Source organism: Mirounga leonina, unplaced genomic scaffold (assembly GCF_011800145.1).
Source record: "Mirounga leonina isolate KUSES-001 unplaced genomic scaffold, KU_Mleo_1.0 Mir_224, whole genome shotgun sequence".
In the NCBI taxonomy this organism is placed as follows: domain Eukaryota; kingdom Metazoa; phylum Chordata; class Mammalia; order Carnivora; family Phocidae; genus Mirounga; species Mirounga leonina.
Genome location: NW_023270615.1, coordinates 14,058,369 through 14,075,934, shown reverse-complemented (window position 1 = coordinate 14,075,934; position 17,566 = coordinate 14,058,369). Strand labels below are relative to the sequence as shown.

The following is a 17,566-nucleotide window of genomic DNA, read 5'->3' as shown; positions in this document are numbered from 1 at the left end:
CTAGTCTGGATTTCTGGGACAGGGTTACCCCTGCTTCCCTTGGACTTTGGGCTTTCTAGTCTGGATTTCTGGGACAGGGTTAGGTTTTTGAGAGGAGACTGGGGTTCATTGCAGGGGGTGGATGGTAAGAAAGATGAAGCCATTGTCCGTGTCCAAAGGAGGAATGGTAGATTCTGAACATGGAAATCACTTTGGCAGAGGCTGTAGAGACTACAGAAAGCCTCCAGAGGAGTCCGGTTGCTGTTCCAGGCTTGCCCCTAAAGAATTTCTCTGAACCGGGCCTCCGTCTGACGACTAAAGAGAAGAGTTTCATTTCCCCCAAGGATCAAAAGGTCATATGATTCATAGGCATACAGTCCTCAAACGAGAGAGGGGAAATTACTTTCAGTCAAGTGCTTCTCTGCATTGACAGAAAGAGCACCCTGGGCAAGCTCTTAGGTTGGTGGCATTACCCCAGGGGGAAAAGGCTCTGGAGGAATATCAGGCTGGGTGTGAAGCAGTCATGGGGGAACCAGGGCTGTGGCGGGTCATCTGGTCACCGGGTGTCCGAGGATAGTTCTTATCTTGGCTGTGTAGGTTTCGCAGAGGGGGCTAGAGTGCACCATTTCGGGCCCACTCGGCTCAAAATTTCTGTGTTCTGCTTACCAAATATATGTTAGACGTTGAATCTTTAAAAGCAAGGTAGAAAATTGGGTTTGTTCCCAACCCTTCCAGATGAATGAGAGCTAGGAAGTATAAATTTAACGAGTTAGCATTTCCTATTGGAAGGATTGCTCATTTGCACATTCCAAGAAGCAATATATAAATGTGAATAGTATTATCTAGTGAAATTTGGCACAGACAGGGACTGAGTATTATAAGGAAATAAACTTCCCAAGTGTCTGTTTTTTTAACTTCTGTTAAGATTTCACTTGGCTAGTTCCTATCTTATTCTTAGTGGATAATCTCGGCATGCTTACACTGCTTCACTCCTCTTCCCCTTATAGTGCAGAAAGACATGATTTTATCTGTCTTTAGGGGCTGCTCTTAGGGATAAGCATGGATTAATGAGTCCTTAGCAACTATTGATTCATTTTTTATTCATTCATTGTTCACGCATTTCCCCAAACATTTATGGAGGATCTTTCACGTGAAAAGAAGCACTGTTTTAGCTTACAGGATCAAACAGACACGGTTTCTGTTTACAAAGAGCTTCTTTGTCTTCTGTTACACACACAGTCACACTCACACACAGAATTTATTAATAAGTACTATACGGTGTAGAAAACCGCAGGTCTGCTCAGGGTGATAGAAATTGCCATTGCTGGGCACCTGGGTCCCACCCAGCATCTGCCTTTGGCTCAGGTCATGATCCCAGGGTCCTGGGATCGAGTCCCTCATCGGGCTCCCTGCCCAGCAGGGAGTCTGCTCCTCCCTCTGCCCCAACCCCCAGTTCGTGCTCGCTCTCTCTCTCTCAGAAAAATAAATAAAATCTTTAAAAAAAAAGAAAAAGAAAAATTAATTGCCATTGCTGTTTAAAAAGGAATGAATGACTTTGGAATGGGAAGACTTGGGGAACTTCAGGGAAGAGGTGACATTGAACGGGGCCTGGGAGAGTACGCAGAGTGTGTGGTAGACACACAGAGACTGGACGAAAGGGGACTCCGGGTGCAGGAGGCTCGTGGCTGGAAGAGGAGCTGGAGACGTGAACGAGCAGCACGGAGGAGAGCATCTGGGCTCTATGCGGCTCCGAGGCACGGGACACGTGGCCACACGGCTAGGAGCCAGCTAGCCTGGTAAAGCCAGGAGTCGGGGCTGTAGGTGATGCTTGCTGGAGAGTCACTAGAGGGCTTTGCAGGTGGGGAGGTGGCCTTATCAGGGGTGCGCTGCGGGGAAATTAAACTGAGCGCGTAGCATGGGATGGATGTGAGAGCAGAAAGCAAGGGCTCTCCATTGGAATGACGGCCTTCAACTTTTACAAGGAGGCATTTTAAAAATTGTCCAAACACTCATGCGTGTTAAAATCAGCCTTAAGGGGCGCCTGGGTGGCTCAGTCGTTAAGCGTCTGCCTTCGGCTCAGGTCGTGATCCCAGGTTCCTGGGATTGAGCCCCCATCGGGCTCCCTGCTCTGTAGGAAGCCTGCTTCTCCCTCTCCCCCTCCCCCTGCTTGTGTTCCCTCTCTCGCTGTGTCTCTCTCTGTCAAATAAATAAATAAAATCTTTAAAAATAAATAAATAAAATCAGCCTTAAATCTTTTTCAGACAATCCGTTTTAATTAAATGAAAGGAAGGAAAAAATGAGTTCTGCCGTTCGTCTCTCCCCACATTTGCTACACTCTAGCACCGGCTGGGGCTCTAGTCGGAAATCATTTCAAAGGTTGACAATAAGGATCTGGTAAGATGGACGGGGGAAGGAATTGCGAGATAGCTGGCTGCTTTAATTAAACTTTGAGAATACTTGAATAGAAGGAAAAATGCTACACTTGGCTGGATGCGCTAGAATGTGTGTGGTCACATTAGTGCACTGAGCCGCGGTCAGGAGTGATTTATGAGGCCAAGAGAGAAGTAAACCCTCCATCGTGCACAGAGTCTTCACAACCTCCGTAACCCGGCCCCGAAGGGTGAAGGACGATGTTTTCTTGGGACAAAAAAAGGTGCAATGCCTTATTGATACTTCTCTAATTGTCTTAAACATACAATCCACCCTTCAATTTCATGTTCTAGTTTTGCCATGTTCCTCCAGATGTAGTTTGAATCTACCTTTGACTTTGTCCATTTGCATATTGCTTTTCACTCAGGGAAAAAAACAAACAAACGTGTAAGATTGTTGGTGTCCATTTTAGAATACTATGGACTTAGGAAGAAAATGGTGTCTTTACAAATGTAGCAACACAGAAAACCCAAAGCTGCATGCCTTTCTGATTTCAACATCCTTCCAAACTCAACCCCAAGTCCGCCCGGGATTGCTAGACAGCGGTACCGACTCGGGTAAGTGGGACATGGAGATGAAGTATTAACATCCCACAAGTGTTCTGAAAGGGTTTTGTGGTTGGCTTTGATTTCTAATATATTTTGGACTTTTCTAAGAGAATGAAAGCTAGCTACATTCTTCTGAGATAGAATAATTTCACGGTGATATTCATGTGCGAAAACTATGCTAACATCTCGATCCAGATGCCGTTTGGCCCCAGACTGTCTTCTGAGGATAAACAGGGCCCCAGGGGATTCTAACAGGTATCCCTCCTAACAGCCATAATCGTTCTACCGAGAAAAATAAATTTAACTATGTACCACACAAGCCACTCTCCTCAGGTCCCGTCATGTAATACCATAATAACCCCACAGAGTTGGTATTATCCCCCCCTTTCTGCAGAGGACACTACTGAAGCCTTTCAAGGCTAAACATCATGCCAAAGTTCACCTATTAGTAGGTAGAACTGAAATTTGATCTTGTGAATTTGAATTTGATCCATTTGACCCCAAAGTTCCCATTCTTTTCCCTTTGTCATATTGCCACCCTACAGTATGCAATAGAGGTTGATACAAAAGGATAGAGAGAGAGAGAGAAATACCTAAACAATAGGTAGGCGAAAAAGAAAATTCAAGTGCACGTTATACAGTGTTATGGTGCTTCCACACTGAATATTAATGAAAAAAAGTAACAATAGAAATAGTAGTTGACATTGATCGAATGCAGTATACCATGCATTAGTGAAATACTTAGCTCGTGCTGTCTCATGTTGCCTACCACTAACAACAACCTTGGAAATTAGGGGGCATTATCCACATCATACAGAGAAAACTGAGCTAAAGAGATGTTAACAACTTGTTTATCGTTATCTAACATTTCAATAAGTAAGGACACGAGAGCTCAAATCCAGGTATTCAGGTCCAGAGCCTACCCTCTTATCTTTCATGATTTGTATCACAGATAAGCTGCTATTTAAGTGCTTGTGAATGGCTTACTGTCAGATTGCACTGTTTTATAGAGAGAACTCACTCTCTGGAGGGATTGAACATCACCTCTGGTGCCAGAGAATATTTTGGTCAAGTTTGCAAATGACACTGAAGTGGGAAATGAAGTAGCCCAGCTGAGTGATAGAGTCAAATCATATGCAGCCGATTCTGTACCACCCAATCAATAGCAACGGGACTTTCAAGAGTTCGCTTCTGAAAGTCAAGGGCCTTCAGAAATACGGAGCTTCCCCTGTGAAAAAAGACCTCGGGAGTGTCCTTAGTGGCGAGTTTTATCTGAGCCACTCTCTCAACTCCACAGGACACGGAACTCAGTTATCTTGTACTCTGCTCTATCTCCTAGGCCTCACAGAGTGTTGGACACGTGGGAAGGGCTCAGTAAATGGAATGAATGAATGAACGGAAAGAAAGAAAAGAAGGAAGGAAGGAAGAAAAAGAAAGAAAGAGAAAGAAAAAGAAAATATAACATGGATTTTAAAAAGCTACTGATTCTTTTAGGCTGCATGGATAGAAGTAGGGAGTCTAGAACAAGGGATGTGTTTGTCCTGGCCAGACGCTAGTTCAGTCTACTAGTACTGGGATATCATTTCCACATTTGCACACCCAGTGAGGTCCAGTGTCAAGAGGAGTTGGAGGGGTGAGTGGAGTAATATGCTAGACAGGAGAGCAGGGACTGACAGTTTAGGTAAGTGACTTCTGTGTGTCAAGCATTATTAAATGCTTTCTAAATGTACATTATTTCTCAAAACAACCAAGGTAGCTCCGTGCTCTCATCCTGATTTTACAGAAGAGAAACTGCAGCAGACTAGTGAATATACCTGCCAGGATCAATCACTGAACCACAGTCCGTTAAACTGAAACACCCAAACTCTTCCTGCTTCACTATCCTGTTATCTATATAAAATCTGTAGAGGCTCAGCCTGGACAAAAACTGCTACGGGAGGGCCGACACACTAAACCATGGCCCCTGTCAGCACTGAAATTTGGTGATACTATAGCATTCTGAGGTTTCTCAATACTAAAAGAGGCATAAAGTAGACTCTGAGCAAAGTTACTCTGTGTGGTCTTCAGGAGAGGGGAGAGAGAAACCCTGCGTGCATGGAGATCTCGGGGAGGCAGATTACAGTTCAGCCGGAGGCAGAACTTTCTAATGATCAGACGTATTTGACAATGGAGGGCACCACGTTGTGGGCAAGTGGGTCGTCAAAGATGTTTAGACAAAGGCTAAGCTGCCACCAGGATATGCAGTAATGTCAGGCAGTTCAACAGCACACATTTAAATTTAAATTAATTACAATTCAATTAAGTCACACTAGAAGTGGGTTCCTCAGTGTGGCACTAGCCACATTTCAAGTGCTCACTAACCACACGTGACTGGTGGCTGCTAATTAGTACAGGGCAGAGCTTGCGTGACCGACGGAGGTTCTGTTGGACAGCGCTGCCGTAGAGTGGGCCCACAGGAAGATTGGACCCTAGTTCCTTTTTACCTTGAAATTCTGTTTCTGTGAACAGTTCCCCTCAATCACCATTTTTGACCAAATAACCAGCAGTTTTGTTGTATCTGTGATACTGGAATGGATGTTTCATGTCTCTTACTGAGATACACCCCACCCTGTGCATCTCTGCAGCTATTTTGGCATGTTCATTAATCAGCTATGGGTAAAAAAATTTTGGCCTTTGGAGCTGCTGCTAACTAGATGGGTATCCCCTGTTACAGAAATTCAGGTGCCCAATTGGCCAGTACCTCATGTTCCCAAAGAGGTTTCTTCCAGTTCTATTTTTCTAAGTCTTCATTATCATTTCTTTTCCTTTTTGTAAATTGGTCACTCCCGAAGGAAATAAATTTGGTAGCAGATTGTTGGAGATTAATTACCTATGATATGCCGAAGCCACTTCATAAATGTCAGTGCTGAGGAATCCCCTAGAGAGAAAGTTTTTAGATTCAACTGGAAATTAATTGTAATTAATAGAATAGGTTAATTCATTGTAATTATTTTTAAGGCTTTCGGCAATGAGTCAATTCCCCAAGATCCACATTGCTTGAAGTGTCATAGAGAATGCTTGATGAGAATGTTCTGGTACTAAACCTTAACCCTGTAGATAAAAAAAAAAAAAAATCCTACTTGTCTTTCCTTCTTCAGAAGGGAGTTTCTTCAGAAACATCTTTTGGTGGCATTTGATTTCTGGAGAACAAAGGAATCCCTATAAGGTGGTGCATAAACATGCACAGCCCAGATAGACTCTGCTCATTGGAGAAAGGGAAAACAAAAGGCTTTTTGATTGTGCCTCGTTTTCTTTGGAAGTATGTCTCACTTCAGACTAACAGAATGCCTTTGCTCTTGGAAGAAAATGTAATGGAACTGAAAACTGAAGAATCTGGGCCTTTTTCCCTTTCCTAATTATTTCCACTTGACTCACTTAATCTTGGACGATTATTCAATCATATCTGAAATGAGAAAATGACGGGAGTAGAATTTCCGTCTCTTGTTTCGAGAGCTTATAAACATTAACAGAATAGTCTTGAACAAAAAACAAATACAAATCACAATTGACGGCGCCTTGTTTTTATATATTAGGAAAAATCCCTGCATTGTTGGGGAAGCAGCTCAAGTTTCCAAATGTAGGTAGGAACCTTGTTGAGCCTTGATGGGTGATTTCATTATTAACGTTGAAAAACTATCATTTGGAACAAATATTTTATAATGAGAGATTATAAAGAAGCTAAGGAGCCAATGTGTTCACTTGCATCTGGATAGGCTGAGCAACGAAGCCCGAAAATGGGTCATTGAAGCCCAGGATCGTTAACACTCCAAGACTCATGGATTGGTTTTGGAGACTCGGAGATGTCTCATTTCCTCCTCGCTCGTCCGTGAGCCTTACTGCATGTTCATGAACAGAAGGATGCACGCAGCCCTAAAAGTCGCTAAGAGCTAGGTCAGGACTCCATATGCAGTAATACTTCCTGACAATCAGGACTGTCTAAAGTTGAAGCTTACTGCCAAGGTGAAGAAGGAAGTGGCCCACTACAAGGAATCAAGCCGAGCTGAGAGCCACTTACTGGGGTTGCTGTAGGGAAGTCGTGTGGAAGATGACAAGGTTTGGCCCCAGTGGCACCTGAGGCCCCTTTGAATGCTGATTATTCTTGTAAATTTGGGTTTTGTGTTTAACTTGGGCTCCACAATTATGCTTTTAGCTTTATCCCTAATGGCCCAGACCACCCCATTTCCAATAATCATCTGTTTACCATGCCCCTGGTGTCTGGGAGGAGCGGGTCCCGAAGAGAAGGAAACAGTGTGCATCTGAGCGTCCCGTAAGTGCTATTGCTGGGCTCTGTGCGTTCCTGAACCAAATCACATGAACGTGGGGATATTTACTAAGTTGGGTGCTCCTGGAAGCAGACTGTGAGCCAAGGGTTGGGGTGCATGTGAGTTATGAAAGAAGTGCTCCCAGGAGAACCTGGGAGAGGAAGGAGGGAAGGGAAGAAGCTGGGCAGGAGGGACCCCATAGGGGGCTCTGGAGCATGACGCACGTCTCAGAGTTTGTCCCACTTAGAAGCAAAGGAGCACAAGTGACTGATTGCTGTGTGTGTTCAGGGTGGGGAGTGGTCTGCAGGCTGTCGGCCATAAAGCACACAGCAGCCGGGGAACGGGCACACCAAGGCTGGGGGCGGGGGTCAGCACAGAGCTAATCAAAGGGATCAGAGGGGATCTGGGCAGAAGAGTAGCAACCTTTGTGCTGTAGTTCCGATTATCTGTATCTTCTCCAATTCTCCATGAGTAGGGGTACTTAAGACATGACCACATTGTACTTTTTAGACACAGCCCCGTAACCTCCTCTAGATAGAGCATCGTGTCTCATTCTTACAGATCTCGTGGGCGTAGAATGCTGTACCCCCTGGCCGGCCCCGCCCTGCCAGAGGCCACGGAGTCTTGGAACTTTGAAGGGCCGTCGTCTGTCAGCCAGGCCCTCGTGGACTTTATAACACAATTGTGCAGACTAAACTCATAACAGGAAACAAAGCCCCAAACACATGTCCAATCACAGGATTGTTGAAAGCAGATTCTGCAGCTCTCCCTGCACCACGGAGGCCAGTGTGGGCTGGCCTGGTCAGAAGAGGTTTCCCTCAGGAGGCAGGCCCTAAACTGCATCTGGGAGAAGCTACATTGGGAGAAGAAAGGCCATCCCAGGCAGGAGGAGTGCGCGGCCGTGATAGATGGGACGTTTGCAGACAGCAAGACAGTGCTCTCTGAGCTCTCCTTCTAGAACTCTTCCTCTTTTTTTAAAAAAAATTTTTATTGTTATGTTAATCCCCATACATTACATCATTAGTTTTTGATGTAGTGTTCCATGATTCATTGTTTGTGCATAACACCCAGTGCTCCATGCAGAGCGTGCCCTCTTTAATACCCATCACCAGGCTAACCCATCCCCCCACCCCCCTCCCCTCTAGAACCCTCAGTTTGTTTTTCAGACTCCATCATCTCTCATGGAAGAACTCTTCCTCTTGATAGGCACTTAGCTAATTTCCCCAACTCCTTCAAGTCTTTGCTCGAATATATCTTTCCAGTGAGGCCACAGTTCTCCCCAGCATTCCCAGGCCAGGTACCCCCTCTCTCTTTCTCTTTTTTTCTATAGCAATTACCATCTTCTATGAAATTTACTTATCTGGTTAGTTTGTTTGCTGTTCCCTGCCCCTAGAATGTGAGCTCCTCAGGGGGCACCTTCTCTGCTCTGATTGCTGATGTATGTCAGGCCACTAGAACAGTGCCTGGCATGTGGTTGAGGCCCAAGAAGTAGTTTTTCAGTGAATGAATGAGAAGGATAAAGAAAGGCTGTGCTACTCTGGAACTCTTCGGGCTTGGTTAGGACAGCAGTGTTGAACAACTCCAGAGGCACCATTCACGTATCTCGATGTAAGTCAAGGTCCCCGGTGTTGTGGGACACAGCAGGCAGCCCTATAGAGGAGTTGATGATTAGTGGGTTCAAATGTCACTTTTTTCTGTAAAGACCAATAAAGTTTCCATAAAGGGTAAGTTCTTTGCTCTCTCCTAAGGGCAGGTGATTAGACGGTATTAAAAATTTTTTTAACTCTTTTTATTCCTGTGAAAGAAGACAAAAATCCAAATTGTCTTTAAGACACGAATCTCATGTAACCATTTCTTGTGATGAGGTCTGCAGGGAGACATAATGAGAAATGGTTACATGAGGTTCGTGTGTTAAAAGCAATTTGGTGGGCGCCTGGGTAGCTCAGTCATTAAGCGTCTGCCTTCAGCTCAGGTCACGATCCCAGGGTCCTGGGATCGAGTCCCACATCGGGCTCCCTGCTCCGCGGGAAGCCTGCTTCTCCCTCTCCCACTCCCCCTGCTTGTGTTCCTGCTCTCGCTATGTCTCTCTCTGTCAGATAAATAAATAAAATCTTAAAAAAAAAAAAAGCAATTTGGTTTTATAATCCTAATTTCTACAAGTCATTTCCTATTCCCATAACTGGAAAGATCTCCGCTCTCCTCATCGGGATTCGTAGAGACCAGTGGCTCTGAAAGTGTTGTCCCTAGACCAACAGCATCATCATCACCTGGGAACTTGTTAGAAATACACCCCAGACGTAATGAGTCAGCAGCTCTGCAGCGGGGCCCATAGGTGATTCTGATGCGTGCCCAGGTTGGAGAACCATTGTTAGAGATCATCCTCTGTTGGGAAAATTTCTTTCTATCGTCTTTACATTCCTAGTAGCTAAGAAGATGTTGAAACATACATTATGTAATTTGTTGTATATAAATAGTTGGGTATCTTACTCCAAATATAAAACTATTATATGGAAGGACATCCCTCCCAGGAGATCCTGCTATATCCCCCTGCCTTGCCCTTTAGATAATTCCTGGACTAGAGAATGTTTAAGAGCCCTGGTCTAATAATCTGGGAGGGTAAGGATAATACTAAGCTTACACATCACTACTGCATTTCTATGCATATGGCCTTCCTCTGAAAATTATGCATAAGTTCCCCAAGGCTTGTTTGATTTAAGAAGCACTTTCTAGAACCATGCCTAATCCCAGAGAAAACCAAATTAACGCTCCCCACAAAGTCATATGGAATCACACTCTTAGGAACCATGAATACTTGTTGAAGCTAAGGAAGATTTGCTTGCCTTTGACTCTGGGAGTGTCCATGGTCATGAAATTCCTTGGAAAGACAGCATCAGTGCCGATAACTATAAAACCCTAGAGTAATAGAAAGCAGAGAGATACTCATGTCTATGCTCAGTAGAACATATGGGCCCCAGATCACATTGTAACAGTGAAATATAAATTAAAAGTGATCACCAGAACTCATTCGAAGCCTTGATTTTTTTCCAGTTTTTCTTACATGGCATGTGTTAGGTTAGTACCCAAATAACAAACATACCTTCCAAAAGCCCTGAGAGGGTTAGCCATTAATTCAGATGGTCTTGGTCAGAGATTGCAATGTGGCAAGGCTGAGGAAATTATAATGTAATTATGGCTAGTTCACTACATGTGTTAAATGCTCTTTCTCTAATACTTAGGGTCACTATGCCCTTTTCATATTCTTGGACTAAGACCTGGACATGTGTTTGTCTCTTTACGAAGCTTGTTGAGATCCAAGAAATGCTAAAGTTGCGGAGTAGTAACTTACCAATGTTTTGTGTGTGTGTCTTGTTTTCTTTGTGATCAGAGTATGGGTCACAGTCATTGTCCGTAGAGTGTTGGTGTAGTTAACAGCTGGCTCTCCAGATGAAAAAGGCGCAGTTTGTAGCATTTGCCAATTTCCATGGTGTAAATATTCTCATCATGACCAATTTCAAGCTCTCAGTTTGACATCATTGCATGGAAAATCTGGGAAAGATACACACAAACGGCACTCTTGGATTGGTGCAAGCCGGCTCTAACACATCATTGGAATGTCGAAAATTTGGAAAGCAGAAAAAAGGATTAAAAAAAAAAAAACCCACATAATATTGCTGCTGGGAACAAAAATCAGCTTTAACATTGGATTTTATAATACTTCCTTACAGTATTTTGTCTGTTTTATATAACGATCATTCTGTATGTTTAATTTTGTGTTCTGCTTTTATCTTCGTGGACTTCAGTTTAATGGTTGCATAATAGTCCATCAAATTGATGTAAGATCATTTATTAGCCCTAGCTGGGGACACATAAATAATGTTCCCTCATTACGGTTATTGCTACAAATAATGCTCTGTACTATTAAAACATTGGGTCTAAATCTTCCTTCACCTCTCGGGCTGTTTCCTTAAGACAGATGCTGAGATCAAACGGCTTCAGCTATGGGTCTTCCCAGATCCCATCTAGAAAGTTTGTGCCACTGTGTACTCCCAACAACAGCGCTTATGAATGCCTCTCTCACTGTACTTTCACGACTACTCCTTCTTGTTTAAAGGTTTTGTTAGTCTGATAAGTTTTTTTAAAGTTTGACATTGCATTTCCTTGCTAGCATGCTGAACATCGTTCATTCTCATTTCTATTTCTCCTTTTTTAAATCTTTTTCTTCGCATCAAGGGCTGCAACGTGAGGCAGGCCCCCCTCACTCATTAGGTAACTTCTGCACTAGAGAATGTTTAAGAGCCTTCAGTGATCTGGTCGGCCCTTTCCTTGTTCTAAGGAACGTACCCCCTCTCTTTCCTCATACTGCTGCTTCCGTCTTGTTTCTCTTCTCCAGGCCCCAGGCTTGTGCCACTCTGGTCCCCCTCTTCTCAGACCATCCAGGCACACCCTGGGGCGGCTGGGTTCTTCCCCCACGTCTCTGCAGGGCTCCTGCCCTCCCTCCTTTCGAAGCTCTTTACAAGAGCCCTCTCCAAGAGGCTTCCCCAGCCCCTTCGCCTAAGGTCGCGGTCCCTCCTGTTCGAACCGCCTCCCTGCTCTGCATTGCTCTTCCCCGCAGTATTAGCCACCACTGACATGGGGTATTGCAGGGGTTCACAGGCTGCCTCCCCTCTAGAGTAGACATTCTATACAGCAGTAGTCCTAGAGCCTGGAGGAGCATCTGACGCTCCGTAAATACTCATTGGGTGAGTTGGTGTACTCCAGCCATACCTGTAAAGGTTTAGTTTTGTCTTGATAAAAGCAAAATCAGTTCATATGCTCTCTTTAAACGCTATTTGCAGTATCTGTAACAAATATTGTTCTGTATTTTGAAGGTATTATGTTTTTATAGAAGCAGAAGGTTGATATTTTTCTGTACCTAAACCTCTCATTGTGATTTCTCCCCAGATTACACCCACAATTCTTTTTCATAAGGAGATCAGATAAATTTGGCCTATTCTTTATTCTTACATTTTTATGGTTTGATTTTTTTTATGGAACTCTTTAATATATAAAGAATTATTTTGTTGCTGTGATAAAATGAAGATCGAAATTAGGTTGGGTTTTTTTTTTTTTTTCATGCAACTTACCATTGGGTTTTTGTTGCTGCTAATGACGTGAGTTTTGCTTTGAATCCTGCTCCATCCTATTTTAAAACTTAACCTATGTATTTTCCTGTCATGTACAATCTATAGGCACCAAATCTCAATGGATATTTCTCAGTTATCTCCAGGATATTTTCCTAGTCCTGTGTCTGTATTTTAAAAGCACCTTCCAATCTGGACCAAATATACTTGAGTTTGTTTTTGTTATCACTACAAGTTCTGATAAGATACAGAGCAAATAAAAGGAAGTATAATAGGAAGCTGGGTTCCCAGAAGTAGAAACATCAAAGACTGAAGTCCAGTCCTCCTCTAGCTGTGTTTTCCGGAATCACCTGCCAGGTGTTATCAGGATTGGAGAAGTCACCGTCTTATTGACTCTCTGTTAAGCCCAATGCCTGACCCACCACTGTTGCTTAATAAATACTTGTAAATTGAATTGCATTGAACCTTAGGGTGTGATGCCTTTCCCGGGAAGTATTCCAAGGGACAGCTTTCCTTTCTCATGTGTCTTCTGTTTTCTCCTCTTAGTTGCGGTCCAGCGCAGAGCTCCATCCTGACCTGCTCACAGACTGCCTCACTGTGCAGCCCCTGCAGTCGGCCACCTCCCCGCGCGATGCTGCTGCTGATGGGGCGGTGGGACGCTCCCCCGGGCCTGGGCCTGACCTCTATCCAGGTAACCACAGCAGAGGCCACGTCAGCTGTCCGCCTCTATGCCCTTCGCTCTGGTTCGAAGGAACGCTCACATGAGAACAACTCTCCTAAGATCATCTGTATTTTGCTTTCTTGATGAGCTACAAGTTGCCCCCTCCCCACTTCCCATCTGATTTCCTGAGCTGAGTTGGCAGCAGACTGTTTTTTCTCATAAAGAAACACAGTAAAATAATGCATTAGCTCTCTTAGTTCTGGACTTCTGCCAAAAGTCCAGTGCACCCGGCTCTCCCAGGTATCTTAAATTTATTAACTTGATTTAGACCCAAAGGAAATGTTTCCCTCTTAGTCAAGTAACAGGCTGCATGTGGATTTCTTAATGGAACAGTTATTGTCATGTTTGCATTTCAAAAGGAAGCCCCAGGCCTCTAAGAAAAACCTCACATCAGTCAGCCACCTTGTAAGAAGGGTTTATCAGCCGCTGGGTGGGGGGTTGGTAAGGCACTCCCAGACCAGCGTCCTTCTGCCTGAGTTTGAAGAATAGGTGACTCTATATGTGGAAAATTTCATCTATGTAATGAAAAATAGGAAAGGATTAATATGCAATAAGGAAGTTATTTTTTTCGTTTACTTTGTTAGCCTGGATTTTTGTGCATTTTCCACTCTCCATAATGATTATGGACTTGTGCAAACATAATTGGTTGTCATCCTCACATATGGAAAGCTCTTACTGTCACGCTATGAATATGAAAGCAAAAGTCCCAGCAGCTCCACACTCCAGACAATGGGGATTTTCTATTATCTGTTGATCGCAGGTCCCACTGCCCCCCCATCTGATTCCAGAGCCAGGTTTTGGCAGCAAATTGCTTCTTTTTTCTTTTTAAAAGTACTAATAAGCCATAGAGAATTAAGAACTTACCGATGCGTAACACTAGAACAGGAAAAGCCATGCTTGTGTAACTTTTTTAACTCAACAGTTCGCAGCTGATCCAAATGCAGGGGAAAGGGCATTAAGCAAATATTTTGAGAGGGTCTGTCATCAAGACATCCTTAATGTTGACCCATCGGTGGTGGGCCCTGCTCAGTTGCTCTGGGTACTTTCTCTTAGAGACCCTAAGAGATCTGAAGGGCGGACCAAATCTTACAGAGGTTTTGGGTACAGGTACATAGTCACACATGAAATATACCAAAGCACAATGTTATCAACTCCCATAAATATTTTGTACTAGATATATACATGAAAAAGCATGACTTGTTTTTGTTTGCACATATGTCTGCTTGATTTGCCAAATATTTGATATATGAACATTTATTCTAGCACATTTAATTAACAATCGGTTTACAGCAGCCTATACAACATTTCCCTTCTTACTTCAGTCCAGAAATCCATGATCTTACTAAAGGTCTGGTACCCAGCAGTTAAGAGTCAAAGCTAACCAGAACCGATTGAAGAGCGGCCCAGCATCGAATATAGGTAGTTTATGGTAATGGGCTAGTCTTACTGCATTTACACTTGGAAATGGGTTTGGGAAGCTGCGATATCTCTATCTGTGGAAAACATGAGTATCTTCGCTGTGTGTAGCCTAGAGTGAACTTAGGAGTCACATTTGTCTTGGTGTGTGTTTTGTACATCTGGTAGTTTTGTTCAAGTTTTTTAAGAGGTTTATGTTGAACCAGCTTTGTCACTCCAGACAGATCTCCTTTTTTTGTTCATGACACTTTTTTTCTGTATTTGGTCTTCAAAACGATTACGAACTCTTAGCTTTGAACCTCCAGCTGTGTCAGGCGAGCTGCCGCAATGGGCAGGGAGCCTAAGTTGTCACAGTGTCAACAGAGCATCTTCAGATTGACTGGAATTTTCTGTGACTCTGGAGACATTTGAAACAGGCAGGTGGACATGCTGTTGAACTCTGTTCTTGGAATTTTACTTCTCGAGTCAGTGTGTAGCTGAAAGTTTATGTTGCCTACTTATTTCTTCTTTCCTCTCTCCCTCGGGTCCAATTTTCCTTTCTTTGTTCTTGCCTTTTTGAAAAATTGATTAAGTCTTCTGTTTCGCTGAATACATAACAAACCCAGAGCAGAACAAAGCAGGAGGAAAAACTACAAAACAGAACGTTAAACCTTCCTGCTAAAGTTCTAGAAATGCACGTGCCAGGACTGCATGTTTCTACCGGTTTCAGACCTGTGCTAAAGATCTATGGAAGGAAGCCAAACAGTGAAAAATGCCAAGGGAAAATGAAGCTGTTCATCAATTAGTTAAATGTAAACTCTGAAGTGTTAAGGCAATTTGACGAAGATTGAGACTTGGCTAGATGGAGCCATTCCTTTTACCTTCTGCTACACGACGTCGAAGAAAATATTTGTTTAATGATTGTCAAGCACTTATACTTCTAAGTGCTAGTAAATTGATTTATCATAAAAATATTTGGAGGGAAACCTGTTGAGTCCGTATGAATGTAGGATCAGAAGCAGGTTAGCGATGGGCACCAAGATATTTTAGAAGTCACACGATTGAAGACTCAGAGTTTGAAGAAGTCATGGTTTTGAAATGGACATTTTAGTGGCTTACACAGTTTGTGAGATTCCAAGAGAGGGATAGTTTGCAGAGCACTAAGAACAACAGGGAAGGTGTCCTTTCTGACACATACAAATCTTACAAATCTCCTAACATGCCAGCTTCCCTTATTGAGACCATTTTCAGTTGATGAGGCAGAATTTGATTGGAAAGGGTTGCCAGGAAAGACTTATTTCTGTGGAAGGAAATAGTGCTCCAGGTTCAAGCAGCTAAAATATCACTTGAGGCTATGCTGAGGACTACTTTAAATTGAGGTGTTTACTTGCCTACTATTCTGAAAATCCCAGGGCTCCCCAGACCCGATCCTGAGCTAACTTGAGAGCAATTTTGTGACCTAATGGAAAGGCCAGGACAATGATGAGCAATTCTCAAGGACGGCTCACTTACATTTTCTGCCCTTTTGTTCAGAAGTTCTGTATCCTAGATATCTAGATAATGCTCCAGACTAGCCTATAAATTGAGGTGACTTATCTGATCATCTGAGGGAGAAGTATTTCACAGTCTGTAGATCAAGGTTTTGATCTTTTGAGCTTTAATGCCTGCAAAGAAGGTCTTTTTGGCTTCCTCGATGAACTAATGAAGCAGATGAGGATACAATGAGTGAGTCTGCAATACCATGAGAGTCTATTCACTAATGAAGAATGCTGTATGGGAGAGGATCTGTCCCACGGGTGGTCACAAAAATTATGGCTCCCTCCAAACCAAAACTGCCTACAGATTCAGTAAACCATGATCTTTGCAAATGGCCTTAGCCATGAATACATCACATAGAGGCCAGTGTGGTTGGGATGTTCGAGTCCCACGGAAACCACCCATAGGGTGAGCAGCTCATGCAGCTAGAACAAGAAAATGTGCAAGAATGGGGGAATTTTACTGGTACCGCTTTTGAGTTATAAAATAATTACCATGTTTTAGAACTTGCGAGTTCTGTTGAGTGATTTTTTATTTTGAATGTAATTAGATTTTTCAGGAGGAAATGTAAGTGTGATGCTCAGATATTATAGAGAATTGTGGAAAGACAACAAAGACTTTTTTTAGGGCAGGAATTTTTGAAGTCATATATTGTCATTCCCTTCCCTTTGCCCTCATTACTGGGAAATAAAGCCTTCCCTCTCACAATATCATCACATTTTGTAATAAGTAGCACCATATTAAATCTATGCAAGATTTAACATACCTCATGAAATAGTTAATGCTGCATTTTAATGTAATTTGTGATATATGTTTTAATACTTTATATTTTTAAGTTGAATACATTTGCTATCTTGGAGCGGCTTGCAGAGTTGTAGGGGTTAGAAATAATTTTATATAAAAGTACCTCATACAGTCTACTTGCAAACAGTGGTTGTTAACTTAGGGACTTTATTAGAAGGTTCTAAATTGACATACAAATTTCCCAGTAGGTTAAACTTCACAGAATTGTGAAGATTAAATAACCTGATCTATATAAAAGCAGGCATAGAGCATTATAAAAAATGCAGTAGATATTACTTGCATGATCTTCAAAAGCAGTGATTTGCTTAGAATTCACCAGAGGTGAAAAAGGGACAGAGGACTTGGAACTGGCTGTGGCCAGAAGGAGGCAGACACTGGGCTTACAGAAGTGGTTGAAAGGGAAACATTTGGCAGTGTCTTTTCCGTGTCCCTGCTCACATTGCCTTGAACTGCTTGTCAGAATCTTGTATTGTTCTTCACATCTCTTACATCTGTGGTTCATCTGTTGAGTTGGATTGGGAAATCAGTGAGGGGGGCACCTGGGTGGCTCAGTCGGTTAAGCGTCCGACTCTCGGTTTCCACTCAGGTCATGATCTCAGGGTTGTGGGATCAAACGCCGAGCTGTCAGGCTCCCTGCTCTCTCTCTGTGGAGTCTGCTTCTCTCTCTCCCTCTGCCCCTCCCCCTTCTTGCTCTCCCTCTCTCTCTCTCTCTAAAAAATAAATAAATCTTAA

The 17,566-nt window shown here is 43.2% G+C and overlaps 1 protein-coding gene across 2 annotated transcripts in view; it reads left to right on the top strand.

Moving 5' to 3' along the window:
- The window catches only part of GLIS3 (GLIS family zinc finger 3), a 443,172-nt gene that overhangs the window by 364,129 nt on the left and 61,477 nt on the right, over positions 1 to 17,566 (top strand). For both annotated transcript variants that reach the window (XM_035029138.1, XM_035029139.1), the window contains one exon: positions 12,925 to 13,069. In XM_035029138.1, coding sequence (XP_034885029.1) covers positions 12,925 to 13,069 — 145 coding nt within the window. The remainder of the gene's footprint in view (positions 1 to 12,924; positions 13,070 to 17,566) is intronic.